At 45.9% G+C, this 27830-nt stretch overlaps 1 protein-coding gene across 2 annotated transcripts in view; it reads right to left on the minus strand.

The window, feature by feature from the left end:
- The window catches only part of IMMT (inner membrane mitochondrial protein), a 442904-nt gene that overhangs the window by 155532 nt on the left and 259542 nt on the right, over positions 1 to 27830 (minus strand). For both annotated transcript variants that reach the window (XM_078678663.1, XM_078678664.1), the window contains 2 exons: positions 27240 to 27375; positions 1192 to 1321 (listed from right to left, as the gene is read on the minus strand). In XM_078678663.1, coding sequence (XP_078534789.1) covers positions 1192 to 1321; positions 27240 to 27375 — 266 coding nt within the window. The remainder of the gene's footprint in view (positions 1 to 1191; positions 1322 to 27239; positions 27376 to 27830) is intronic.

The raw sequence follows: 27830 nt of genomic DNA on the forward strand, positions 1-27830 counted from the left end.
CACACTTTCTCCTCAATGGCCAGAGTTGGAGTCATTTCAAGTAAGGGAAATGAGTTACTAAACTAAACACAGTTGTTTGGCCCCATGGGCATTGATGTGTAAATGTACTAGAGTACTCTTTGCTGAATAATGCAGAATGATTCACACATGTGAATCTATGAACGCTCCAATGCTGGAAAAAACGATCTAAATATAAAACATCAAACCAACAACAGATGTTGTTGCAGAGCCCCCACTGGTAGTCTCTTCAAACGGACACTCCAACCATCTATAGAGTGTGAGAAAAAGACCTTACCTGCCAAAGGCACTGCTCTAACATGAATTCTATTCTCCATTACACTGCCTGTATGCAAGAACTAAAGACTTGATTAACCTCTCCAAGCGTCACCTGGCACACTGTCCAGCTGCTTTTCCTATTCACGAGAGCAGCCACAAGCATGGTAAAAGTGTGAGTTATTTTATATATTTCAAATGCACCATCTTTATGAGCAGTGTGTCTTAGCAAAATGTGCTGAAAAAAACGGTGCTAATCTCAAAACTGTTTTCCACGAGTAAACTTGTTTTACTCCTTGTAATGTATTAGCAAAGACCTTACTTGGAGGTCAACAAGGTGACAAATTGGCGGATTTACACTGCCCCCCTAGTGGTTTCCCAGTCTCATTTAGAGGTGAGAAACTGTCCGATGACAATGGTATAAGCAGAACTGTACTATTTATTGAAGCCCTTTTGACACCAGGCATGCTGAAAGCCAATGTCCACCCAACAGAAACAGATTGTTTTTTTTCACAAAACAAACTATGCTACGACTGCTTTTGGAGAGCAAAAAAATGAAGCCAGACCTGTCTGCCAGTAGCGCAAGAGTATTTTTGCCAAAGGTGCTACCACGTCAGTGGACACACTTTTGGTCAAGCTGTGGCTGGGACTCTCCTACACTACTCTGAATCACCTTGTAACTCACACTTTTGCCTGGAGTAAGACACAACATAGACAATTTCACCTTAGTCTTACATTTTCAGGTGTAATTCACATCTAAGACAGGAGCAAGGCAATTACTTGGAGAAAATATGTGTGACTCGTGCACACAATACTTAAGGTGATACACTGCCAGGTTCTGTTTGTTTTTAAATGTGATGCAAGAAATTGTGCAAATTTAAAGTTCACAGGAGTACTTGTGTGCTACCACAGACTTACTCATTCCTTTCCAGCCGGATGTCAAATCTGGAGTTACACTGTCCAGTTCCCGCTGAAACTCTGCTCTAGCCGCAGCCACGAGCTCGTGATACTGAGCTACAATCTTAGCTTCAGATTGAGCAGCCTGAACCTAGGAAACAGAGGTGGGAAGAGTAAGCACACCATCAATTAAAAAAGGTTACATAAATTACAAAATATTTTTTATTCTAAAACAACTTGCATACATTTGAGGATGCTCAATGGTTCAATGAATTGTCAAGCAGCAATGTAGCCAACCCTCAGGCCCAACTTGTATATGTCTGGAGAATACCAATTTAGCTCTCATGTGTGCATGGCCATTGATGGAAGGTCTAACTCATGCAGTATTTAGCAGAAACAAATGCAAAATTTGACTCATCTGGAAAAGAGGATCTGCAAATCAACTGGCATCACTAACTTGAAATACCACAAAAACTGTTAGGAGGACATGAAAAAGGAAAACATGCTAGGGGACCTGGTGGAGGAAAGAGTTTGTTCAACCAAGCGCCAAGTGGGTGCTGAACTAATGTAGAGAGAAAGATTATATTCCCAGTCAAAACCTTGGTTGCCAAAATGGGTAAGTCCTCAGGAAAAATATTTCACTACGCCAGTGCCTGGTTGAAATAGTGAAGCTTCAAGCTGCAGGTGCCCTGGGCGCAGTGAATTTCTGCACCAATCTGGCCAAAATCAGGTTAAAATGTTACAAGACTACAGGATACCTTTCTCACAAAGCACAAGTGCATCAGGGCCATCAGATAGTTAACTACCTTATCCCTCTTCCCCACTGAAAACTTTAACTTTGAAGGTGGCCGACCTGTACAGATGGGCAGCTTTTAGCTCTAATCCTCACCAAACATAGTGAGGTCTTGGGAGGGCTCAAGAGTTTAGTACTTTCTTACTGCCTCTCTTTCTCTTCCCTCGCCATAGAGGGGCATGTTGTATGGGGCCCGTGCTGACTTTGCTCTTTAGGACTATGGAAAGCTTAAAGGGCTGCAATCACTTATCCAAAAGGGGACATATATAGATATATATATCTATATATAGATATATATATATATATATATATATATATATATATATATATATATATATATATATATATATATATATATATATATATATATATATATATCTCAGAGTTGTCCCGAAGTATTAGGTGGGGCCAGAGCTTTAAATGGAATGGGGAGAGAGAGAGAGATATAAGAGTGTGTGAGTGTCCGTCTCTCTCTCTCTCAATAGGTGCATGGTCTACGTAATTAAGGGTGTGGTTTCAACATGCACACTACATTTCTGTAATCTCTATAGTGTGCAACCCGACTGTTATTTTGATGTAAATCACGTGAAATATAACAGGAACTACATAGCTGGTATGAATTACCATAACGTTTTTTACAATCAATGTTCAGTAATCGATCAGTGTTATTTGTCACTAAAGTTAAGGACATGAAGCTATGGACCCGTTTCAATGTCCGTTTTTAATTACTAAAGGCCTTGAGACCAGGAGGGACCCTGCTCACTTAAACCCTTGGGTGAGGCTAGAACTGGAGCGTCCATGTTCGCCGACAGGCTGGTTATTAACGGAGTTGTATCTCTTACCAGTGCAGTGCGTGGGACCCGCACAGCAGCGTTGTGTAGCAACAAGGCTACATTCTGGAGTGTACTTAGCAGCCTCGCCGAGGCCCTTGCACTAGACATTGTCATTTGTCTTGTCATTTCAGCTGCAGGAAGCCGTCAGATATTCCCAAGCTTCTGTTACTGTATATGGTAACAGCCAGTTTACTATGTTAAGAGTAAAAAATTCATAATAACAAGGAAACACAGCAGCTGCAAAATCGTTTAATTCCAATGGCCCTGGCTATGGCCCTGGAGGAGAGTGACGTCACAGCCCTGTGGCACGGACATTCAAAAAAGTTGGTCCAATTTTAGATTCCGCATGAGTGTTGTGATGAGTTTAACCCCTACCATGCTCGTGACGGAACCGTTCCATCACGAGCCTCGGGTGGGCTGTGCTGGTGACGGAACGGTTCTGTCACGGCCCGCTCGCCGCGCCTGCGCGAATTCCGCGCCTTTGCTGACGTTACAAAGAGCGGGCGGGGCCGTGACGGAACCGTTCCTTCACAAGCACAACTCACCCGAGGGCCGCGACGGAGCGGTTCCGTCAAGAGTACCGGAGCACCGCGCGCCCCGCCTCCCCCTTAGCGCTGCGGTGGAATAGCCGCCGCAGCGAAGGGGTTAAAGTGACCTGTTAAAAACACAATTCATATGAAAAAAAATAGGTTAATTCAAACAGGTCTCCGGAATACACATTTCTAGTTGGCTGGTAGTCAGTTGTACGCAGTCTTTTTTTTTAATTGTTTTGCAGGTTTATTGTAGCGCGAACTCGACCAGGAGGTAGTCATAGCGCTTTACATAAGGACCAGTTGCATTACAGACGGACACATTCAGATGAAGTGATTTGTCCAGAATCACAGGATGGTAACCTGGGGGCATCTGGATGACAGGGCGAGAGAGAGGCTACCGACGGGGAGCGAGCAGAATGCATGGCCTCTGACCTCAATCCAGGCCCCACGGCGGTTTCGCTTTCCTGTCTACTCGAGAATCAAAAAGTAAAGTTTAGTTTCCTGGAGCCCGGGCGGGGAATTTTATTTTATTTAATGCGATTTTCTATAGCGCGAATTTTACCCGAAGGGGTCAGAGCGCTTTACATAAGAAACAATTGCAGAACATAAGGAATTAGGATTACATGCGTTACATAAAGGATACAAACAGAAACAAGGAGGGTCCACTGCAATGCCTCCTTCCAGCAAGGAGAACGAGGTAACAATGACAGAAAACCGCACGCACAAAAAAAAAAAAAGGGGGCGGAAACAGCTACTGAATCCCTCCCCTCCAGGACTCCGTGACAAACCTCATGGTTGCTATAGCAATGTTTCAGGAAATCAGCTTGCGACACCAGAAGTCAGGTCACGGTGTCCTCAAAAGGAGGGAGTATAGCGGACAAATCATTTAAACAGGGGCATTGCCTCCATTTCGCGAGGCCGGCCAATGGCAGAAGGGGCGTGGTTTCATGCCCCTTCTTGCTTACAAGAACTCTCGCCTGCAACAGCGCATGCGCTGCAACGCAGGCTTCGACCTAAAAAAGCAGCAGTGTGCTGCCTCTTTTGCTTTCGATGCCTAGAACTAGGGTACCCATATACCACAACTAAGCAGACTTTATTGCAAGACTTTCACAGTTTCTTAACTGTCCTTCAGGATGTTTCTGACAGGCAGCAGAAAAGAAGGATCTGCTTTCATGGTCACCCCCACTTTTTGCTTGGGGTCATTATGTTTTTCTGACTAGCCTGACTGGGGTCATACTAATCAGGACCCCAGTCTCTGGGCTTCTTCCCTAAATTGGGCATGGTGAGTACCGAGGTACCCTCCAGGTTGGCTACTGGTGTACCCATGCAAGTCCCTAATATATGGTACTCTGGGCATAGGTACACCAATGGGTATCCCATGGGCTGCAAAATGTATTATGCCACCCAGGAGAGACCACTGAAATTGTGACTACATGCCTGCCATTGTAGCCTGTGTAAGCTGGTGCTAGCACCACTTACAACAGATATAGGTTTCCCTATATCGGAGTTCTCTCCACTTAAAACCTATAAGTCACCCCTAAGGCAGGCCGTTTAATCCTGAATGCAGGGTGCTGGGTCCTAGGTTTGAGGGTGCCCCTGCATGAGCAGGGCACCCCCAATACCTTTGTTGTCAATTATCCCAGGTTGTAAGTGCATCAGCCATCGTAACATATAGAGGGGTCATGCCTCATTACGCGCTGACCATCTGTAAACTGTCTGTAACAAACCCTGTCATGTTTGCTATCAAACTTGTTGGAATCATACCCTCACCATAAACCATGTGGGTGGTATGATTCCATGCGCTGTAAAGCTCCTCCGGGAGGTCCTCAGGTGCTGCCGGAACCAGTTTTCCAGAACCGGACCGCAAGCTAGGGCTGCTGCCGGCCAGAGACACGATTTGGCCCTCCTGCTGGTGAGCCAAGCTCGAGCAGGGGAAGGCAGAACAAAATATATCCTGTCACAGGGAGGTGTGACCACCTCCCAGACAGGGTTTAGTGTGTTTGGACAGGGTGGAGGCGCTTGCCAGCACCAGTGAGACATTTGGTGCCCTCCTTGCATACTCCAGTTCAAACCAATTCAGGGAACCGTTGGCTCCCGCTCTGGCACAAAACAGGACAAAGGACATAGGAGTATCCTCCCCACCGTCCAGGCCCTCCTCTGGGAGGGACCGCTGAATCGTCCCAAGCCATTCCTAAGGGTCCTCAAGGGCATACCTGTGGGTGGGTCCCTAGATTAGTCGTGGGACAAGATTCAGGTCACATACCACTTCAACGACTATCTGGACACTCTGGACTTTGCTTTGGGAACCGAGACTGCACCAAGGAAGATTCCTGCTGCTCCTGGTCTTGTTGTCCTGCTTGTGTTTGCCCGTTCTCCATACATGTACTTCACCAGGCCTGTGGACATCCAAGACACCCGAAGGAATCTCTCTTGGAGTGAAGGAGTCACTCCCCTGAATCAACAGGCACCGCAACGTAGCTGACCGGTCTGCTGATCCTGGGCTTCCACGGACTCCGAAAGGCTCAGCAACACTGGTGGTGGTTCTACAGCACCTTCGATGCCTGTACTGTCTTCATACGGAGTTGGAGGCCAGTATCCCTCGTCAGAACCGATGGAACAGCACCCCTGTGCACTGCATCGACTTGCCGTAAAGGTGTTGGCTATCTCCTCCAGAGATCTTCTGGCTGCAAGAAGCTCCAACCTCAAGCAACTCCTACAGCCAAGATCTTCACCCGCACTGCTTCCTCTGCACCGTGGGCCTTCTTCGTTGGTGAGCCGCTCGAGGTCTTCTTGCGACTCCTGTGCCTTCGGCCTGTGGATCCTCTTGAGGGTCTTCTTTGGCTTCAGTGAGCTTCCCAGCTTGCTCGAAGCCTGCTCCGACTTAACTGCTCATGAGTCACTTGGACCTTGCTGGTCCCGACACTGCACCCTTTTAGTCGACTACATGGTTTGCTGCTGACAAGGCTTTTTGGAGCCCCTGCCAGACACTGACCCCATAGCTCTCGACATCAGACGTGGGACAACTTGAGAACGGATCCAGGTCTTCTACAGCGTCGCTTGGTCTGCACAGCTGCAACTTCAAGGGCACCATCAACCTCACCTGCATCTCTGACTTTGGTGGACATTCTTCTTCCATGCCTCCTGGTCACTCCTGAGTGGCACAGACTCTGTCTCCTCTGCTTGAGGGTACCTCTCATTTTAAATCCATCTTTAGGTTCCACCGGACTCCTTCATCTTCTTCTCCTGGGGCATCTTTCCTCCATTGTGGTCTACTGTGGTTTACAACGTCACTTGACACCTATGCACCTGGTGTAGGTATCCTGGTTTCTGGGGTATCCACGGGTGGGGTGACTCCAACCTCCCATCTTCCACACGGTTTCTTCAGGGTCCACTGGGAAGGATCCTTTTGTATGAAACTGCAACCACAACTTACCCATTGCCTTTTGTTAATCACATGGTCGTGTTCACGCTCTGCACACAGCCTCCGTGGGGTTCCTGGGAACTTACCTTGGGTGGTTCCTTGGGTCCCCACCATCTCTACGTCCTCTGGGTCCATTCTTGACTAGAGGCGTGGTTCGCATTCCACTATTTTAGTATATAGTTTGGTCTCCCACTGGAGACCACTGTGTATTTGTGCTACTTATGTGATCTATGTATTAAGTATTATGTGTATTGTGTTTCTATCTCTAGGTAGGATATAGTACAAATGTATTAGTGAGTTTTTGTAATAAAATACATAGTTTTATAACTATACTGCCTGATTATTTTTCACTTAACCTATACCATAAGATTATGTACTGGTAAAATAAGCAGCTTTACACTCCTTCTGGACTAAGCTTGAAGGCTGCTATCCACAGCTATCACTTCGAGAGCTTTCTACGGTTGTCTAAGACCACCAAAATCACCATAAGGATTGTCTGGATTCGTGCAGGGTGCTACACATAAATAAGTGAGCACCATATACTAAGCCAGCCTCTCACAATGGCTCTCATCTAACACTGTAAACAAACATAAAATTCACTTTTGACATTTCTTTGGCTACTCTCAAAGTTACTTTTCTGGGTTCCAAACATGGATGGCAGCCGAGGTGCACTTCTGGCTCAGGAACTGAAAGGGGGAGTACCTCCCAGAATGCCGCTGGCCTCCAATTACCATTCCTTGGGCTACAAGGATTTTGGGCTGTAGCAGGAACAGTGGATCAAGCAGGCAGCCATACTAGATCTCCTTCTCAGACTTGGAGACATCTCTCCCCCTGCCTTTCTGACCAATGGAAAACACATGAAGGTCCATCTTGTATTAAGACAAAACTTGTGACGGTAAGAAAGACTTGCCCAAAGTAGAGACAGGCTATTTGCAGACATTTCGGTGTCACACAGTGCAAATCCACAAGACCATGGAGATACACAAAAGATGCCGCTCTTGGAGAGAATTTCAAAAAGGGGGTGGTGATGGAGAGAGACAGCTTCATGAAAGGAACTAATTTATCTCCTAGTGGCAATCATACTGACAATAGAGACAGCTGAAAAACGTTGGGGTCTGTTACACGCCAGCTCACTTCTCGAGCAGTCTGAAGCAGTGCAGTGTTGCCGCTCCCACTCCAAATCGTCTGATTGATTCATCAATTGGTCACGGTCTACATAATAAGCTATTTTCACGCTAGTGGAGCATGGTGTTTGAATTACCTTGCAGTCTCCATTGCCTATAGGACTACCACTTTGAGATAAAGGAGTTCCTTTTCTGAAGTTGTCTCTCTCCAAGAGTGGGGTCTTTCATGTATCTCCATTAAATAAAGTGGTCCTGAAGATGGTCTTGTGGATTTACACTGGGTGAGATCAAAATGTCGGCAAAGAGTCCATCTCTCCTTCGGACAATTCTTTCTTACCTTCACCAGTTTTGTCTTAATACAAGATGGACATTAACGTGATTTCACTAGAGGGTGAGCATCCGGTACATTTTCGAATGTAAAGGAGCAGCAGTGTAAAGCCCTATTGGACAACACAGTCAGTGTATTATACAATATCATTGATCGCCATCATTTATTTTTGTTTACCTTTAATATAATTTGTGGCATTTAATAAGCATATATGCCTGTCTATGTAATGTATTACTTATTGTTTCAGATTAATATCAGTAATTTATGTACAATGTCACCTAATGACATCCTTAACTGACTTCAAAGCTAAAAACTAATTTATTTGAGTACCTAGACAGAGGGCAACACCTGCCTGGATAGCCAAACTAGATAAAAATGCTGAGCAGATATATTTGGTTTTGTCCATGTACAACTTGATGCACCTGCCTGCATCCAGTGTGTGTAGTGTCCTAACATTAAGCATCAAAGGGTTAGGGAGGAACAACTGAAGAGCTATACGGTTCCTACGAATTTAGTAGGACTGTGTTTTAGATCAACAAAACTTCATAATACAAGGACTGAGTTTTCTTACATCGTTAGTAAATGTTGGTCCGGCTAGCTCACAGTAGCGCACCTAAACTCCTAAGCCTCCAGAGTTACAGATGCGATCAGCATCCTCAAACATGATCCCTCCTTATTCCCAAGGAACTCACTGAAACAGATCTAACCCTTTGGCTTATCACTTCTGCAGGACCCATGTTTCACAAAGAGAAGGGACAAAAATATATTGTCAAATGTTTATTAATAAGGACTGATCCATGCAAGCAAAACATGAACTGCGATTATTATACAAATGAGACGCATCACTGTTATAAGCATTACTAGAATGGTGAAAAATACAAATAATTCAACCAATTTGGTTATTCCTAATATCATTAATAACTAGACACTAGTGAGAGCAATGTGGGGGTACCCTTCTGCCAGTCCCAATTGGAATGATCTAGCCCAATTAGTGTAATGTCTCAGAAAGCCGGTCTCCGCGCAATACGAATGCACTCAGTCTTCGTGTGTAGGCCCAAACACATCTGCTGGTTTGTTCTGAATCACTGGCAGATGATTCCACAAAGATATCTACACTGTTCATGATGGCACAGTCAGATAGTAGCAGTGCCATCGGAGACAATGTGGGATATTGTACCTGCTTTCTTGGCGATTTGATACATTGAGGCTGTATTAACAGATGTGAATTATATCAGAATGGTTCACTAGATGTAGGTGAAATGCCTGTAATCCTAATTAGATGGTATGAAGCGCCAAGACTTTGATGTGGAGGGATTCATTCTTCCAACCACAAGCCTCTAGTGGATAGTTCTTGCATGCCAGCCCCCAACCTTCCTTTGAGACATTGGCTCAAAAAGGAGGCCTGCATTTAGATTTTCTCGAAATCTTCACCACACTCGAGCTTTTCTGAGACAAGCGATGCTTAGGACATTGTCCCACAATCACGTCAGTTGCTGTCAGTCGAGTTCCCGCTACTGTTGGGTTGATCTCAATTACAGGTGGCAAACTAGAGCAAGTCCTGTACAGGATGATATAAGACACAGCAATGACTTGAAAGTTTTGACAGTGACTATTTGGCATCTGTAGTGACTCCGAGGATTACTCCGAATTCAGGACGAAAGGAAATGCTTGAATTGAATAGTGCTGCCCTCCCTCCAAGAACATCAAGTACGGGTGTATGGAGTATATAGAGTTGCAGCATCCTCTAGATCCAGACATGAGGAACTTTATCCTGTGGCAAAAATACTGTTTTAGAGGAACTTGCAAGTGTTGTTCCTATAAAAGAAGGTGATGAGATGGTTTCTGCTGAAATCCTAGCATGTGTCCTAATTCTATAATTTGTAACGTCCAGCAGTTTCTTGTAATTATATCATAATTTGTCTGTAAAGATAATATTCTCTGCCCAGGATGCCAGACTAACCAGAAGCATCTCTAACGATAGACTGTGCTGAAGGGCTCTTAAGGCAGAAGCAATGTCGGTCTATTGATTGGAGGGCATTATTGACATGCTTTCTAAAACAAAGCTCCATATTAAAGGACATATTCAGGATCTTGGCTTGCACTTCAGAGCAAAGTGGATTTCAACGAGTCCTGTTGTTTAAGTACAGTGACGCTGACAGTTACCGTAAGACCCTGTAAGTGACTTTGACAACTTCCTTAACATTGATATCAACTAGTCAGCAACAATGTCTTTAATGATGCCCCTGCTGACAACTATCAAAAGCACAACAGAGCTGCTTCGACTGCTATATTTCAACTGGTGCCCTAGAGTATTTTTGTTAGGAGCATGTCCTTCAGTAGACCACTTCTACGATTTAAATCATGATAATGTTGTCACTACAGATCCACAAGGAATTTCCATCCTATCTGGAGGCAGAGGATGTTTGACCAAGAAGTAACCATCTAGGATTCAAACGTTTTTCTCAAGAGGGGAAGCACAATGATGACTAGGTGGTTGATCCTCATAACATGGCTATTCATTAACCCCTTCGCTGCGGCCGCGATTTCCCCCCTGTGCGGTAAACAAAAGAACAGGGCGGGGCCGTGACGAACCCCAGCCGTCATCCGCACACGAGCACTGCGGAGCGTGACGGCTGGGGTTCGTCACCAGCATGGGAGGGGTTAAAAATCTTGTGACTGAGGACAATTGGCTTTTTGAGAAAACACTCCTCTACTTAGATTAACTTGGCTATCCATTGCCTCCATTAGTCCGAATCCCATTGGACTTGGAGTCTTTAAAACATATAATGGAGAGCTTATGAACTACACTACCTCCATAAGGTTACTATATGCATCATACAGCTCTGTTACCCTTTGCCACCTTTGTCAGTTTTACAATCTTCTTCACCTCAGCCAAACACTTCAGTTTTACAACAACCTTCATCTGTGGTGCCGTCTCTGCTTAACATGACAATGGGAAGTAGTAGATAGATACCTGTGGATTTACAATCTACTGAACCTCCAGACAAATGTTTATGCCTCTACTATGAAGAGCAAACTTCACCACCCAAATTCTGCCAACACATAGCAGTCATGATGACGTCAATGGTGGCGATGATTAAGAAAGCATCCATCATGCTGATTCTATTCTGACTAAATAATGGGTGAAGAGCTAAGTCATAAGCCACCCAGAGGAGATCTCACAATCCCTTCTCATTTTGCATAGTGCCTCCACACAAATAAAATGTATGCCTTGATGTATGAAATCCATCTTTTTTTGCGTAGTCTCTCTAGATTTTTTGCCTTTTGCTGGACCCTATAACATTTTGCTCGCTTTAGAAATCTGTAAACTTTATCCATTTATGCGTAGTAAAGCGCCTGTGCTCTGCCTTCTAACATAAGCATACTCCAATCTGGCATATATTACTTGCTTATAAGTACCTAGTATGTGGTACAAAGTATACCCAGGGCTTGGTAGGTAAATGCCACTAGTGAACAATGCAAAAACAACAGTTGATGGACAGAATGCAGAACAATGTCATACATTCACCCCAGTACACAGATCTGGGCCTAAATCCATGGTTTTTTGCACTCCACACCACCCCAATTCAGACATGGCCATATGCAAATCAGCCTTGACCCTGTGCCACATGGGAACAGTCCCGCCCGAACTGCCAAGCCATGTCTTCCTTGGACCGGAATCAAGCATCCTAGGACCGGTTTCTGGCTATCAGCCGTCTTCAGCCAGGATAGCTTGACTCCAGTGGTGTGGAGAGCAAGGGACTCGCGTCTGAGCATACCCGTCCCACTCGGGGTGACAAATGCAAAAACAACAGTTGATGGACAGAATGCAGAACAATGTCATACATTCACCCCAGTACAGAGATCTGGGCATAAATCCATCGTTTTTTTGCCCATGAGGCACAGGGTCAGACTGATTTGCACATGGCCATGTCTGAACTGGGGTGGCAGAGTGGGCTAAAGAACGGTGATGGATTAAACCCAGATCTGTTGACTGGGTGTGAGTGTTTGATTGGTTCAGATGCTCCGTCCATAACCACCCCCTTTTGTACCACTCTGTTCGCCATAAGTTGGCAGGGTATGCTCAGACGCGAGTCCCTTGCTCACTTTGCCACTGGATTCAAGCAAGCCGGGCTGAAGACGGCTGAAATGCCAGAAACCGGTCCTCGGAAGCTTGTTTCCGGTCCAGGGAAGGCATGGCTTGGCAGTTCGGGCTGGACTGCTCCCATGAGGCACAGGGTCAGACTGATTTGCATCTGGCCATGTCTGAACTGGGGTGGCAGAGTGGGCTAAAGAACGGTGATGGATTAAACCCAGATCTGTTGACTGGGTGTGAGTGTTTGATTGGTTCAGATGCTCCGTCCATCACCACCCCCTTTTGTACCACTTTGTTCGCCATAAGTTGGCAGGGTATGCTCAGACGTGAGTCAGGGAAGGCATGGCTTGGCAGTTCGCGCTGGACTGTTCCCATGAGGCACAGGGTCAGACTGATTTGCATATGGCCATGACTGAACTGGGGTGGCAGAGTTGGCTAAAGAACGGTGATGGATTAAACCCATATCTGTTGACTGGGTGTGAGTGTTTGATTGGTTCAGATGCTCCGTCCATCACCACCCCCTTTTGTACCACTTTGTTTGCCTTAAATTGGCAGGGTATGCTCAGACGCGAGCCCCTTGCTCACTTTGCCACTGGTTTCAAGCAAGCTTGGCTGAAGACGTCTGAAATGCCAGAAACCGGTCCTCGGAAGCTGGTTTCCAGTCCAGGGAAGGCATGGCTTGACAGTTCGGGCTGGACTGTTCCCATGAGGCACAGGGTCAGACTGATTTGCATATGGCCATGTCTGAACTGAGGTGGCAGAGTGGGCTAAAGAACGGTGATGGATTAAACCCAGATCTGTTGACTGGGTGTGAGTGTTTGATTAGTTCAGATGCTCCGTCCATCACCACCCCCTTTTGTACTACTAGTGAACTATAGCACCTATTGTGCCATCCACTACAGTGGCCTTCCGTTGTAGGCTAATTGCAGCAGTGTAGTTCTCTCCAAGGGGTATACTCATCAAAGTCATAAGCACTGAATAGTCCCGCCCACATGCGGGACCCCGGAGCAATAGCCAATAATATGCATATATATATATATATATATATATATATATATATATATATATATCCATATATATATATATATCCATATATATATATATATATATATATATATATATATATATGTATATATATATATATATATATATATATATATATATATAGATAATATGCATATATATACATATGCAGCCCAATATACACCATACTAGGCTCAAAAACTGCCATTATTGCCTGTAAAATCTTTACATTTGCTAAATAAAGACATAAATTACATTATATGACAATGCAAAGAAGAAAACACTACCCTGGTTTTCTTTGAAACACACACCCTTTGTTTTCAAAGGTAAAACAGGCAGGATCATAGAGGCAGCTTTAGCCTAGATAGGCTGCATAGTAACAGAAAAATCTGGCGCTGTGCCTTTAAGACCTCTGTGAGCCTCCAGGCTCCCATCATGCACCACAGGTGACAGTTAGGTCAGTTCTTTTGGACGGCGTATAACAGTGTGATAACTGCATGGGTAACATGTAAAATAGACAGTTCTGGTATTCGCCCGGGGAGGAGCGTGGGTTGCTTAAGACTTTGATGAGTATACCCCTGGAAGAGAACTAGGATTACAGGTAAGTAACTAATCCTTCTCTTCCAGGGGATACTCATCAATAGTCATAAGCACTGAATAGAGTAGCAAGCCCAATCCCATACCCTGCGGACGAATACCAGACTCTCTAAACAGTATACTAATATATATATATATATATTACCCAAACAAATTCCTCAGGGATGTTTGACCAACTTGAGCATCCGCCGGAGTATCAGAATCACGGCAGTATTGGCGAGCAAAGGTATGAACCAAACGCCACGTAGCTGCCTTACAAATTTCATTAACAGGAACATTTTTAAGCATTGCTATAGTAGCAGCCTTTCCTCTAGTGGAGTGCGCTCTCGGTTTGCCCGGGAGCTGTTTCTGTGCCAACTGATAAGATAACGTAATGCATGACACAATACATCTAGAAATGGACCTCTTAGATGCAGGCAAGCCCGTATTCAGAGGACCGTAGTTCACAAACAGATGATCAGTCTTTCTAACACTCTTAGTTTTATCAAGATAAAACTTTAAAACTCTTTTTAAATCCAGAGAGTGTAGAGCTTTTTCAGCTGGAGTGTTCGGATTAGCAAAAAACGTAGGCAGTGTAACCTACTGGTTAATGTGAAAATCCGAGACTACCTTAGGAAGGAATCTTGGATGAGTCCGAAGCACCACTCTATTCGCATGGAAAACGAGATACGGTTCTGTAGCACAAAAGGCCTGAATGTCGCTCACCCTGCGCGCAGAAGTGATAGCTACAAGGAAGGACACCTTCCACGACAGATGTTGAAGGGAGGCCTTATGAATAGGTTCGAATGGAGGACCCATCAATTTAGACAAAACCACATTAAGCTCCCAAGGAGGAGAGGGAGCACTCACGGGAGGATACACTTTCCTGAGACCCTCCAGAAAATCCTTCACAACTGGCATTTGAAAGAAAGAAACCTGGGTAGGGGACTTTCGATATGCTGTTAATGCTGCCAGATGGACCTTCATAGAGGAATATTGTAAACCTGCTTTTGCCAAAGAAAGTAAGTATGGTAACAGTACCTGTTCCTGACCTCGAATAGGGTCATGACCTTCAGAAGCACACCACATGAAAAACTGCTTCCACTTGAAAGCATACGACTTTCTTGTAGAAGCTCTCCTTGCCTCTCTTAAAATGTGCATACAGTCCTGCGAGAGGCCTAGATGTCCATACTGGACGAACTCAGAAACCATACTGCTAGCTTCAGGGACGGCAGGTTGGGATGGAACACCCTGCCGTTCTCTCTGGTCAGCAGATCCGGACAGCAAGGAAGCCTCCTGTGAGGTACTTTGGATAGATACAGGAGATCCGGGTACCACCATTGGCGAGGCCAATCCGGAGCCACCAGGATCATGTCTGTCTTGGACTTGGACAGCTTCTTGATCACCAAGGGAATGAGTGGAATCGGTGGAAATGCGTAGAGTAATGTCTCTGACCAGTCTATCCATAGAGCATTTCCCTTGGACCCTCGTTGTGGGTACCTGGACGCGAAGACGCGGCATTTTGCGTTTTCGGCGTCCGCAAAGAGATCGATTTCTGGTGACACCCAGGCCTGGAAGACATCTCTTATCACTTCGTCTTTTAAGACCCAGTTGTGTGCTTCTGTGAAGTGTCTGCTTAGGTCGTCTGCTTGCATGTTGAGGACACCGGGCAGATGGACAGCTGAAATTTTTATACCCCGAGCCAGAAGCCACTTCCAGATTGCTTGCGCTTCCAGCGACAGAGGTCTGGATCTCGTTCCGCCCTGCTTGTTCAGATAGTACATCGTTGAAGTGTTATCCGTCTGAACAAACAGAGAGGATGTCTTGATCGCAGGAAAGAAAGCCTTGAGAGCTAGATGGACAGCTCTGAGTTCCAACATGTTTATAAGATACAGTCTTTCTTTCTTTGACCACACTCCTTGAACTTGAAGGGACCCCAGATGGGCGCCCCCATCCCTGAAGGGACGCATCTGTCACCAGCGATCGTCTGGGCATGTCCTCTTGAAAAGGCACTCCCACTACCAGATGACTCCGCTGCATCCACCATCGAATGGAGATCCGCACTGACAGAGGTAGTGACAGTTTTTCCTCCCAACGGTTTGAAAACTGGGACCACTGATCCTCCAGAGACTGCTGCAGAGGTCTCATGTGCAGCCTGGCGTTCGGAACGAGGAAAATGCAAGACGCCATGGACCCTAGCAGAGACGAGATCTGTCTGGCCGTTGGTTGAGGATTCTTTAGTAAGGTTTGACACTTGAGGAGAATGGAGGATAGTCTCTCCTCCGAAGGATACGCTTTTGCGTCCTTTGAATCCAGAAGTGCGCCCAGATAGTATATCCTCTGCGTGGGATTGAGGATAGACTTTTTGAAGTTCACGTGCAGGCCAAGTCTCCGCAGCTGATGTATGCAGAACGTGAGATGTTGCTGAAGCAGAATCGGAGACGCACTCTTTAGCAGCCAATCATCTAGATAGGGATAGACGAAAATATGCCTCTTCCTTAGGAAAGCCGCTACGACTGCCATGCACTTTGAGAAGGTGCGAGGAGCCGACTTTAGCCAGAAGGGCAAGACTGTGAACTGGTAATGGCTGGTTTGTATGCAAAACCTTAGAAACTTCCGATGCTTTGGGGCGATGGGGATGTGGAAAAAAGCATCTTGAAGATCTATGGAGCACATCCAATCCCCTTGATGCAACAGTGGAATTATTTGATGTAACACCAGCCTTCTGAACTTTTCTCGCCGAATGAATTGATTGAGGCGCCTGAGATCTAGTATGGGCCTAAACTCCTTGTTTGGACCTTTCTTTGGAACTAGAAAATATCGGGAGTAAATGCCTTGTCGACGCTGTGCCCTCGGGACCTCCTCGATGGCCTTCTTTAGGATTAATGCAGACACCTCCTGCTTCAAAAGATGAAGTCAATGGATCACAGTCTTTTGAGGAGAAATGGAAGGTGGAGGAGACTTGAACCTGATTGTATATCCATTTTGTACAATATTCAGCACCCATTTGTCGATTGTGATGTTTTTCCACTCTTCCAGGCAAAAACGAACACTTCCCCCCCCTCCCCCCCCCCCCCCCCCCGAGTGGGTAACGGGCTCAGGGGAAGCAAAAACTCACTGTTTTTGTTGCTGCTTCTTGTTTCCAGGTGCAGACTGTCTGGAAATGCCACCCTTTCCTCTACCAGGACGACGCTGGGAGAACTGAGATCTTCCCCGATTCAGCTGTGACGACCATTAAGGGGTTTGAACCCTCTGTTGGTTCTGTCTGCGATCGTAAGGACGGTATTTTTTCTTAAAGTCCTTTCTCTTTTCGAGATCAACAGCTCTCACAGTATCAAGCTCAGTCTTCATTCTCGACATCTCATCGTCAGCATGAGAGCCAAAGAGCGATTTCCCATTAAACGGCAGATTAAGTATTCGGTGCTGCGCTTCAGGCTTAAGACCCGTAAGCCTTAACCAAGCTGAGTGCCTGGCACAGAGTCCATGAGCGTAACCATGTGTAGACAGGTAGGAAGCATCAGCAGCTGCGCTAATCACCTGGTTAGCCACAAGCCCACCTTCACGAAGAATTTCAAGAAAATCATGCTTGTCTTCTTTGGGAATTTTTTCTGCAAACCGAGACAAGGAATCCCATAGTGCGCAGTCATAGCGACCCAGTAAAGCGGAGGCGCTGGCGACCTTCATGTAGGAAGCAGAGGTGGCACACATTCTCTTCCCTACTGAGTCCATAGCTTTGCTGTCTTTATCAGGAGGCACAGAGGATGACGTTGCTCCTGTCTGATTCTTACGTGCCGCTGAGACGATGACCGAATCAGGTTGTGGCTCAGACCTCAGAAGAGAACTAGGATTACAGGTAAGTAACTAATCCTTCTCTTCCAGGGATACTCATTAATAGTCATAAGCACTGAATAGAGTAGCAAGCTCATACCCACCAGAAGCGGGCGAACAGATAAGTGCATAGCCACACTTTTAAACCATAGTGTTCAGCTAGAATTAGCAAACAAATTTCTGAGGGATGCTTGTCCCACTTGTGCATCAACCTGCGCATCAGAATCTAGACAGTAATGGCGTGTAAATGTATGCACTGAACGCCAAGTAGCTGCCTTACATATCTCTGACATAGCCACATTCCTAAGGAGAGCTGTGGTGGAAGCTTTCCCCCTCGTAGAATGTGCCCTAGGTCTACCTAATAAAGACTTGTGGGCTAGCTGATAAGCCAGTAGGATACATGACACTATCCATCTAGAAATGGACCTCTTGGACGCTGCCAAACCAGTATTTGTAGGACCATAGTTCACAAACAGACAGTCCGTGTGCCTCAAAGACTTTGTTCTGTCCAAGTAAAATTTCAAAACCCTTTTCAGATCTAACTAATGTAGAGCCCGTTCAGCCGGGCTCGAAGGGTTTGGGAAGAAAATAAGCAATGTTATGGTTTGATTATTATGAAAATCCGACACCACCTTAGGCAGGAAAGCAGGATGAGTTCTGAGCACCACTCTGTTTCCATGAAAAATAGTGTACGGTTCCTTGCAACACAGAGCCTGAATTTCGCTCACCCTACGAGCAGAAGTGATGGCCACCAGGAACGCTACTTTCCAAGATAAGTGTTGTAAAGACGCTTTATGTATGGGTTCGAAGGGGGGGACCCATTAACTTGGTCAACACCACATTAAGCTCCCAAGGTGGAGAAGGAGACCTGACTGGAGGATACACCTTCTTTAAACCTTCCAAAAAATCCTTCAGCACAGGCATCCGAAAGAAAGATATCGGTGTTGGCGATTTTCTATAAGCATTTATTGCAGCAAGATGGACCTTGATGGAACTAAACTGCAAACCAGATTCAGCCAGGTAAAGCAGATAAGGTAAGATCACCTGTTCTTGACCATGAATAGGGTAAAGACCCTTACTCTGACACCAAAGGTAAAAACGTTTCCACTTAAATCCGTAGGATTTTCTTGTAGAAGGCCGCTTTGCCTCCTTAAGGATGTTCATACACTCCGGATTCAGCTGCAAGTGCCCGTACTGGATGACTTCAGGAGCCATGCTGCCAAGCGCAGGGAGGGCAGATTGGGATGAAACACTCGCCCCTCCTGCTTGGACAGAAGATCCGGGCGACAAGGCAATCTCCTGTGTGGCACTTCTGACAACTGGAGGAGATCTGGGAACCACCACTGGCGTGGCCACTCTGGGCAAATCAGTATCATTCTGGAGTCGGTCTTGTACATCCGGTTGATCACTGCAGGTATCAACAGTGTCGGTGGAAAGGCGTACAGCAAGTTGTGACACCAGTCTATCAAAAGGGCATTCCCTTGAGACCCTCTCTGGGAGAATCTGGACGCAAAGACAGGGCATTTTGTGTTTGCCGCGTCTGCGAATAGATCGATGTCTGGTGTTCCCCAAGCTTGGAAAATGCTGTGCGCGATGTCCTCGTTGAGAACCCAGTCGTGCGCTTCGACGAAGTCTCTGCTGAGGTCGTCCGCCTGTGAGTTGAGACTCCCTGGCAGGTGAACCGCTGTTATCGACAGGCCTCTTGTTAGCAACCAATGCCAGATGGTCTGGGCTTCTATGGACAGATTCCTGGACCTAAACCCCCCTGCTTGTTTAAGTAATACATTGTAGTTGTATTGTCTGTTTGTACCAGGAGGGACCGAGTCTGTAGAGATGGAGCCAGGGACTTGAGAGCAAGATGGACCGCTCTGAGTTCGAGTAGATTGATGTGATATCCTTTCTCGAAGTCTGACCATAGCCCTTGTACCTGCAGAGGGCCCATATGCACCCCCCAACCTTGGAGAGAGGCGTCTGTGATCAGAGTCTGCATTGGTGGGTCCTGATGAAAAGGAACTCCCTTCATCAAGTGTGTATTCTTCATCCACCACCGGATGGAATCTCTTGCAGACTGTTGGAGATGAATTCGATACTCCCAGCATCCCGTCCTCTGCTTCCACTGATCTTCCAGACACTGTTGTAGAGGACGCATATGCAAACGTGCGTTCGGAACGATGAAGATGCACGATGCCATGGACCCTAGGAGAGAGGACACTTGCCGAACTGTCGGATGTACAGACTGAAGGAGAAGAATACACTTCGCCTTGATGGATAACCACTTCTCCTCCGAAGGACACACGTTTTCTTTTTCAGTGTCCAGTTGAGCACCCAGGTAGTGGATCTTCTGGGTGGGGTTCATTATGGACTTCTTGTAATTGACTTGAAGACCCAACTTGCACATGAGGTGGAGGCATATCGATAGATGTTCTTCCAGTAGAGATGGGGATGAACTCTTCAGAAGCCAGTCCTCTAAGTACGGATATATGAAAATCCGTCTCTTTCGAAGATAAGCCGCAACTACCGCCATACATTTGGAAAATGTTCTGGGAGCTGATCTCAGGCCGAATGGGAGTATTGCGTACTGATAGTGATGAGCAGCTACTTGAAACCTGAGAAACTTGCGATGTTTTCTGGATACCGGAATATGAAAATAAGCATCCTTCAGATCGATGGAGCACATCCAATCCCCCTGATGTAACTGGGGGAAGATCTGATGAAGAGCCAGCATTCGAAACCTCTCCTTTAGAATGAATCTGTTCAACAGTCTCAAATCCAGAATGGGTCTGAACTCCGTAGCTGGACCTTTTTTCTTTACGAGAAAAAAATCGAGAGTACAGGCCTTGATATCTCTGCTGAGATGGAACTAGTTCTATGGCCTTCTTCTTCAGAAGGATGTTCGCTTCCTGTTGTAAACGTTTCACATTCCACTGTAACATTTTTAGAGGATGCATGACAGGAGGGGGCTTCTTGAATCTCAAAAGGTACCCGCTCTGAATGATACCCATCACCCATCTGTCCTTTGTGATCTGTTTCCACTCGTCCAGAAACCACACAATACTTCCTCCAACCGGAGTGGCACACGGTTGTGGAGGAAGCCTCCGTTCATTGTTTTTGAGGCTGTTTGGTAGCGGATGACTGCTGCCTATTTCCATTTCCTCTGCCTCGCCCAGGTCGCCGCTGTTGGAATTGCCACCTCTGTTGATTCTGGCCTTGGTTTTGCGAGGACCAATTAGTCTGTTGGCTCCTCTGCTGGAAAGATCTCTTGTCAAAGGGACGAAAATTACCCCGACGTTTAAATTCTTTCTTCTTTTCTAGACCTACGGCCTTAAGAGTGTCCAACTCCACTTTCATCTTGGACATCTCATCGTCAGCATGAGATCCAAACAGAGTCGAACCATTGAACGGTAAATTCACTATTTTCCTCTGGGTCTCAGGCTTTAGCCAGTAAGGCGCAGCCAAGCTAAACGCCTAGCACAAATACCGTGCGCATAGCCATGCGCAGCCAGATCCGCCGAATCAGCAGCCGCGTTAATGCTCTGGTTAGCCACCAGTCCGCCTTCTTCCACAATCTCCAGGAAATCCTTTTGATCTTCCTTAGGGAGTTTATCCGCAAAACGAGCCACCGAGTCCCATAGCAGACGATCATAGCGGCCCAGTAAGGCTGCAGCACTGGCCACTCTCATGACCGACCCAGAGGTGTTAGCCATTCTTCGCCCCAAGGAACCCATACTCTTGCTATCCTTTTCAGGTGTAGCAGAAGAGGTAGATGCTGCAGAATTCGCTTTTCTGACTGCCGCCACAATAAGTGAGTCTGGAGGTGGGTCAGAGAGCAAAAATAGTGGATCTTCTTCTGGAGCCTTGTACTTTTTTGCAATCCTAGAAGGACCTGAACCCACCGGGGCCGGAGTCAAGAATGTTCTCATTGCTGGTTCTATCAAACCGGGCACTAACGGCAGAAGAGGTCTGCCAGACGTCTTGTGATGTAGGGTTTCAAAGATGACTGACGATGTCACTTGGGGAACTGCCATCTTGATGTTGAACTTATTCGCCCCACGACATAGTACATCATCATGTGCTCAAATCATCTACGGGAGACACTCTGGAAGGTGGAGTAGATGATATAGTGGGAGAATAGTCTCTATATGAAGACCTTGAAGAGGACGCAGATGACGTAGAAGATGGTGAAGGGGTTCTACGCCGTCTCTCAGGCGTTGCCGATCGCTGCCTCCTACGCTCCCTCGAACGCTCTCTCACTCGGGATTTCGATCGTGATCTTCTATGCAGCTCCCACTGAGGGACCGGAGCCCTCATCCCCATCAGTCCTGCATCTGGACGCATCTTCCAATGTCTCAGGCTTTCCAGCCACCTCGGTGACATGTTAAGAGGCCGCTCTGCACGCTCAGGTGAAGCCTCAGGTGAAACCTGCACAATATGCAGCCCTGCTGAAGACTTGGAGGCTCTGGAGACTACACTCTGCTCAGAGTTCGATGAGCCAGATGGAGTCCGTTGTCTGGGCACCAATTGTCTGTCATCTGACACCTGCCCTGAGGTTGATCCAGAATATGCCACCACAGAAGAGTCCTGGTGCGCTGTCTCTTGACCCGCCGCAGACCTGTCTTCTTGCTGACCCTGCGGTGAAGACGCCACTAAAGGTTGTGGACTTATTTCTGACCTCGACAAAGACCTACTGGTGGCCTCTGCCTGACATCTTGTGAGTCTTTAAGTGCCTCTCCTGAGGACCTGGGGGACTTTAAATGTGTACTACTGTGGTGGACTGCAACCAAAAAGAATATGGGCTTGATTTAGCTATCAGCAAACAGGTTACTCTGTCATAACAGTGATGGATATTCCATTTGCTGAAATAAATCCCATACGATATAATGGTATTTATTTTTTGGGCGGATGCGATATCAGTCACTGTTGTGACAGAGTAACCTGGCCCTAAGTCAGAAGGTCAAATCTTTGACCGGGATGAACCTGGATGGTGTATCTGACCCACCCAACGCTCCATCGCTGTCAGCCTCCAATTGCACACAGGTCCCAGTCTACAGTGACCCTTGGCAAATTGTGGGTTTTGGTGCTATTTCTACTTGATTCTTTAAAAGACTTCATCTTTCCAGTTTTTCATTGGATTTAGTCATTTTGATGTCCTTTAGTTTATTAAAACTTTAATCTATTTTTCTAATTCGGTTTGGGTTTTTTATTGTATTGCATTTTGACTTTATTGCTGTTTTTGCACTGCATAACTAACTTAAAGATTTCCCTAAGTTAAGCCGGTCTGCTCTGTGCCAGAACTACCGGGATGTTGAGCACAGGTTAATGTACCGACTTGGAGAGCTCAGCTTGACAAGGGTTTTATTGTTCCTGGAGGTTGGTAGTAAACCACCCCAAATCTAATTTCTTTAACTTTTTAACATGTCCAAAGTGGTAGGAGGTTTTGCATCGATGCCTCTAATTATTTCAAACACCAGTGCCATTCTCCAGATTTACGACCCTAAATGGCATGACATTTCTCCCTTGTTGGACAGGATAGGATAGTAATTTATAAAGAGCTCGAATGCCGTGGCGTCTAGGCGCTGGGTTTGAACGGGAGGAGACTGAGCTGTAGAACCGGAGATTTCGTTTGGAGGGAACAGCCAGGTCTTCAGCGTTTTCCTAAACATCAACCGATTGAGTTGAAGTCATCTGCAAGAAAGCAGTTGTTTCCATAGCTTGGCTGCATAGTATGATAGACTCCGAACCCCGGCCATCTTGCTCTACGGATTAGCGGTATGCATGAGGCCAGTGTTTGTAGATCTAAGCTTTCTGGTGGGAGAGTACCATGAAAACACCTTCTGGATCTCCACCGACCCTCCTCCATAAAGGGCCTTGTGCACCAGACAGAGGGCCTTAAATTCCACTCGTTGCTGGACAGGGAGCCAATAGAGAGACCTTGTGCCTGCCGAGGTGAAATGGCCTTTGGGAATATTTAATAACCGTTGTGCTGCTGCATTTTGGAGTGATTTTAATTTCCTGGTCTGTGACCTATCGATGCCCATAAAGAGAGTTTTGCAGTAGTCTAATTTCGAGAGAAAGAGCGCTACTACTACAGTTTTTTTAAGCTCCTCTAGGATAAAAGGGAAGATTATCCATTAACACTTTAGTAGGACGAAGCAGGAGGAGGTCAGACGATTGATCTGGGCCGAGAAATTGAGCTGATCATCAAAGATCACTCCAAGGTTCCTGACCTTCGCGGTGGCACAAGGACAATCACCTGCCTCTATCGGCCAGCAGGTTTTGTTACACAGTGAAGGGCCCTTGCCGAATTCCAGTACCTCCGTCTTGTCGGTGCTTATCTTAAGGAAGTTTCGACTCATCCAGCTCATAATTTCTGTAAGACATACATGGAATCCAAAATCGACTGTCTCTGGTTGGTTAGAGACAGATATTACGAGCTGGGACTCATCAGCTTACAAGACCAAGGTGAAGCTGTGCTTTCTGATAAGTCTGGCCAGAGGAGTGACATACATGTTAAAAAGCTTTGGGGACAGAGCCGAACCTTGTGGTACGCCGCACCGGAGATGAAAGGAGTCGGACTGTAGGCTATCCCAATGTATGTTCTACTTCCTTACTTTTAGGAAGGAGGAGAGACGGGTCAGAGCTGTGCCCTCAGCCGCTGCTCTTACAGCGTGTGATTCACACTGTCAAATGCTGCCGATAGGTCTCAGAGAATGAGAACAGCCCGCTCCCCATCCATCACTTTCTGTATCTCCTCTGTAGCCATTATCAGGGCCGTCTCGGTGGAGTGGCATGGCCTTAAGCCATGCTGTGTCGGGTCACGCAGATTGTTGAAATCGAGGTATTGGGTTAGCTCCTAGTTAACAGCTATTTCAAGAATTTTGGCTGCTACCGGCAGTCCTGAAATTGGACAATAGTTTTTTGTCTCAGTTGTGTCAAGGGCCGGCTTTTTAAGGCTAGGCCTGATGCATGCTTTTTTCCTGGCACAGGGGTAAATACTAGACTCTAAAACTTGGTTTAAAAGAGGGGTTAGATTTACTCTGATGTTCCCAGAGACTAGGTGGAGAAATTAGCTTCTGATTGCATGGAAAAGGCCATAGCTTTCCTTTAGGAGGCAGTGCTTTTTTTGATGCTTCATTGCCTGCCTCCAACTACAAGTTCAGGCAAATGACACCAGGAGCGGTCTTATACGGTTTCTTTCAGAAGAGCATCCTTCCATACGGACTTCAAATCTAACGTGCTTAACATGCTTTTTGAGGTCTAGCAGCATTTTGGGAAACATGTTGAAAATGCATTACAAGCTACATAGGTGGATACACATACAACTTGTTCACTTTACACCTTGAAATTCAGGCAGGGTTGCAATCTAATTGATGGGACTCATAAGGGAAAGAATTTCTCCTTAGGAAATATTCAACCATTTAACATCAGCGATCCTCATCCAGTACTTATCAATATAGTATAGGATGATAATCAGAAGAATGTCTGTGATGTCAGTGAAGAGGCTAATGCTCCTTCTGTTCCAGCAAGTCCAAAGACCATGGTGACATTCCTGACTTCTGGGGACACCCGCCTCCCTCAATATCCATGCCGTTAGCGAGGACATTATGGGATTTTTTCCTACCATGGTGGCTTATAACTTACTTGGCCCTGGGGTCTTGGATATCATCCAGCATAGTAACAAGTTCAAATGATTTCTAGACTGCTTCCAACACCTCAGAGAAGGGAGCACTATCTATTTCCGAAGGCTTGCAGAAAGTGAGCACAAAATGTCAAAAGATGACTATTGAGCTACTGCCCAAGTTCCATCGCAATCAGGGAATCTACTCAAGGGTCTTCCTTGTATGAAAGAAAGTATGAGAATGGCACCGGATTCTGGATTTAACCGCATACAGCAAGTTTATCATGACTCAGTGTTTCAGGATGGACACACTGCTAGTGTTCCTGCAATCCATCAACAAGAATGATTTTCCAGCATTTTTACACTTAAAGGCTGCCCATTTTTGTGTACCAGTCTACCCGAAAAACAGGATGTTCCTGTGACTCTTGGTCACTGCTTCCTGGTTGGACGCATCGCTCTTCTTGCGGCCGTTTACCTCACACAGCACCGTGGTGAGAAAAAAACATTTGCATCGCTGCGCCATTGCCGAAACAGATGCTTTGCCTGTCGGCGCTGCAACAACTGACGCATTGAGGGATCGCGGCTGAAGAAACCAACGCCGCGCCGCTCAATGCTATTACATCGATCGCCAACGCACCCCAGATTTCCATGCACCGCACCTGTGCGGCAAGTTTTCCTGACATCACTCGTGGACCAGAATAGTCTTGGAGTCGACGCATCACTTCCTCCTAGAGACCGAACACGGCGCATCACTTCTCCTGCATGCAGCAGAACTGCTGCATTGCCTCCCCATGGTCTCAGAAACTGACGCATCTCTGTGTTCTCAACGCTTCCAATCTCTGTGGCTCTTTGGCCGTGTGAATTTTGTTGCAACTACAGGTACTTTGAGAAAAATCACGCATCCATAGTCTTCTATGGACCAAGTTGTTTGAAACCTTTTTAAAGCCATATTCTTAATACATGTATGTTGGATTTTTTGTCGTTTTTGTCTTGTTGAGTTTAGATAAAGATACTCTTTTTCTAAACTGGTATGCTGTCCATTTGTGGTGTTATCACTGTATTACTGTGTGTTTTGAGTACAAATACTTAGCACATTGCCTTTGGAATGGCCTGTCTGCTCGCGCGCTCTACCCAGGGGGTGAGCAGGGGTTATCTAAAGCGTGTATCCCCCTTGACCTTAGAGGAAGCTGGCTGTGCAAATACTCTGCCCTTGGTGTCCTGGTTCACCTCGCTAGAGTGGGGCTGAATGATGCAGAGATTAAAGGGTAATCAGCCAACTTCTGGATCAAAAGGTCTAATGTCTGGTAGGCTAGCCCTTAGATCCTATTGGTTCTGGTCACTGCTTCCTGGTTGGACGCTCAGACCTAACCAGAGGGATGTGGGGTCTCTACAGCAAAACAATGGTGTCTGTTCCAGCCACCAAAGCAAGACTCGATAGGGCAAAGTCCCACACAGGCAGAGCCTATGTGCACTCCTCCTGCTCTACAACACCAGTCTGCAACACCGCTGGCTGCTGGGTACACCCGTCAACCAATTAAACAACTGCAGATTATGTTGATCAAACAAGAATCCTCTAGATTGTATTTGCTCAGATTTTCCTTCTGACCTGAAGGAGATAGAAGAAAAGCTTACCCAAAAAGTCTTCAAACAAGTGGCTTGCTCTATGCTCAGTTATCAGTGCACCGCTGTACGCTAATATTTACCAGCAAGGTAGGTGGATCTATCGAGTAAAACACAATGATGACTTTACACAGGTTTCAAGCTTAGATCAACACACAACTATTTTGAGTGCTTTATCTGCTATTTTGAAGTTATTTTCACATAACTGTAATGACATTTACAATATGCTCTGCATCTTTGAAACAACGAAAAAATATGCTTTCAGTAACCAAATATTACCTTTTTGACAACGTTGTCCAGATCAACAATCATGTGATGAAGATTCTCTTCTGCTGTTATTATGTGAGGCTTTGCTCCAGCAACTGGTGTTTTCTTGGCATTATCAATGACACCCCTCATCCTCTCCAACTCTTCCCTTAAAAATAAATCGGTGAGTATAAGCAACAGTGAGTGTAGGGGTAAAATAAGCACCATCAGATAGTCATACTTTAGAACATAATTGTTAAAAACATACAAAATAAGTACAACTATCACCCTGTAGTGAATGCTTCAGTGGGTTCGGACAATCTGAAGGTTTAGAAAGCTGTAATTAACTTACTGTTCACATGTGTCTGGAGTGATCAGCTACAGACAGTTATTTATCCTCATTACGGTTAAATAAAAAACAAAGTAGCAGAAGCAGCAAATTTGAAGATTTTGCCATGATAAATGGCAGAGGGTTCTTTGATAGAGCATATTTTAAAGATACATTTTGTGAACAGTCCTCTGAAATGTTGATTTCCTATACGATATTATACAGTCACTATATTATACATATTTCTGCCAAGTACCACGTATCAGGGGTTAAACTAACATTTGTATGCTGGTGTC

The sequence above is a fragment of the Lissotriton helveticus genome, chromosome 2_2 (assembly GCF_964261635.1).
Source record: "Lissotriton helveticus chromosome 2_2, aLisHel1.1, whole genome shotgun sequence".
Lineage (NCBI taxonomy): Eukaryota > Metazoa > Chordata > Amphibia > Caudata > Salamandridae > Lissotriton > Lissotriton helveticus.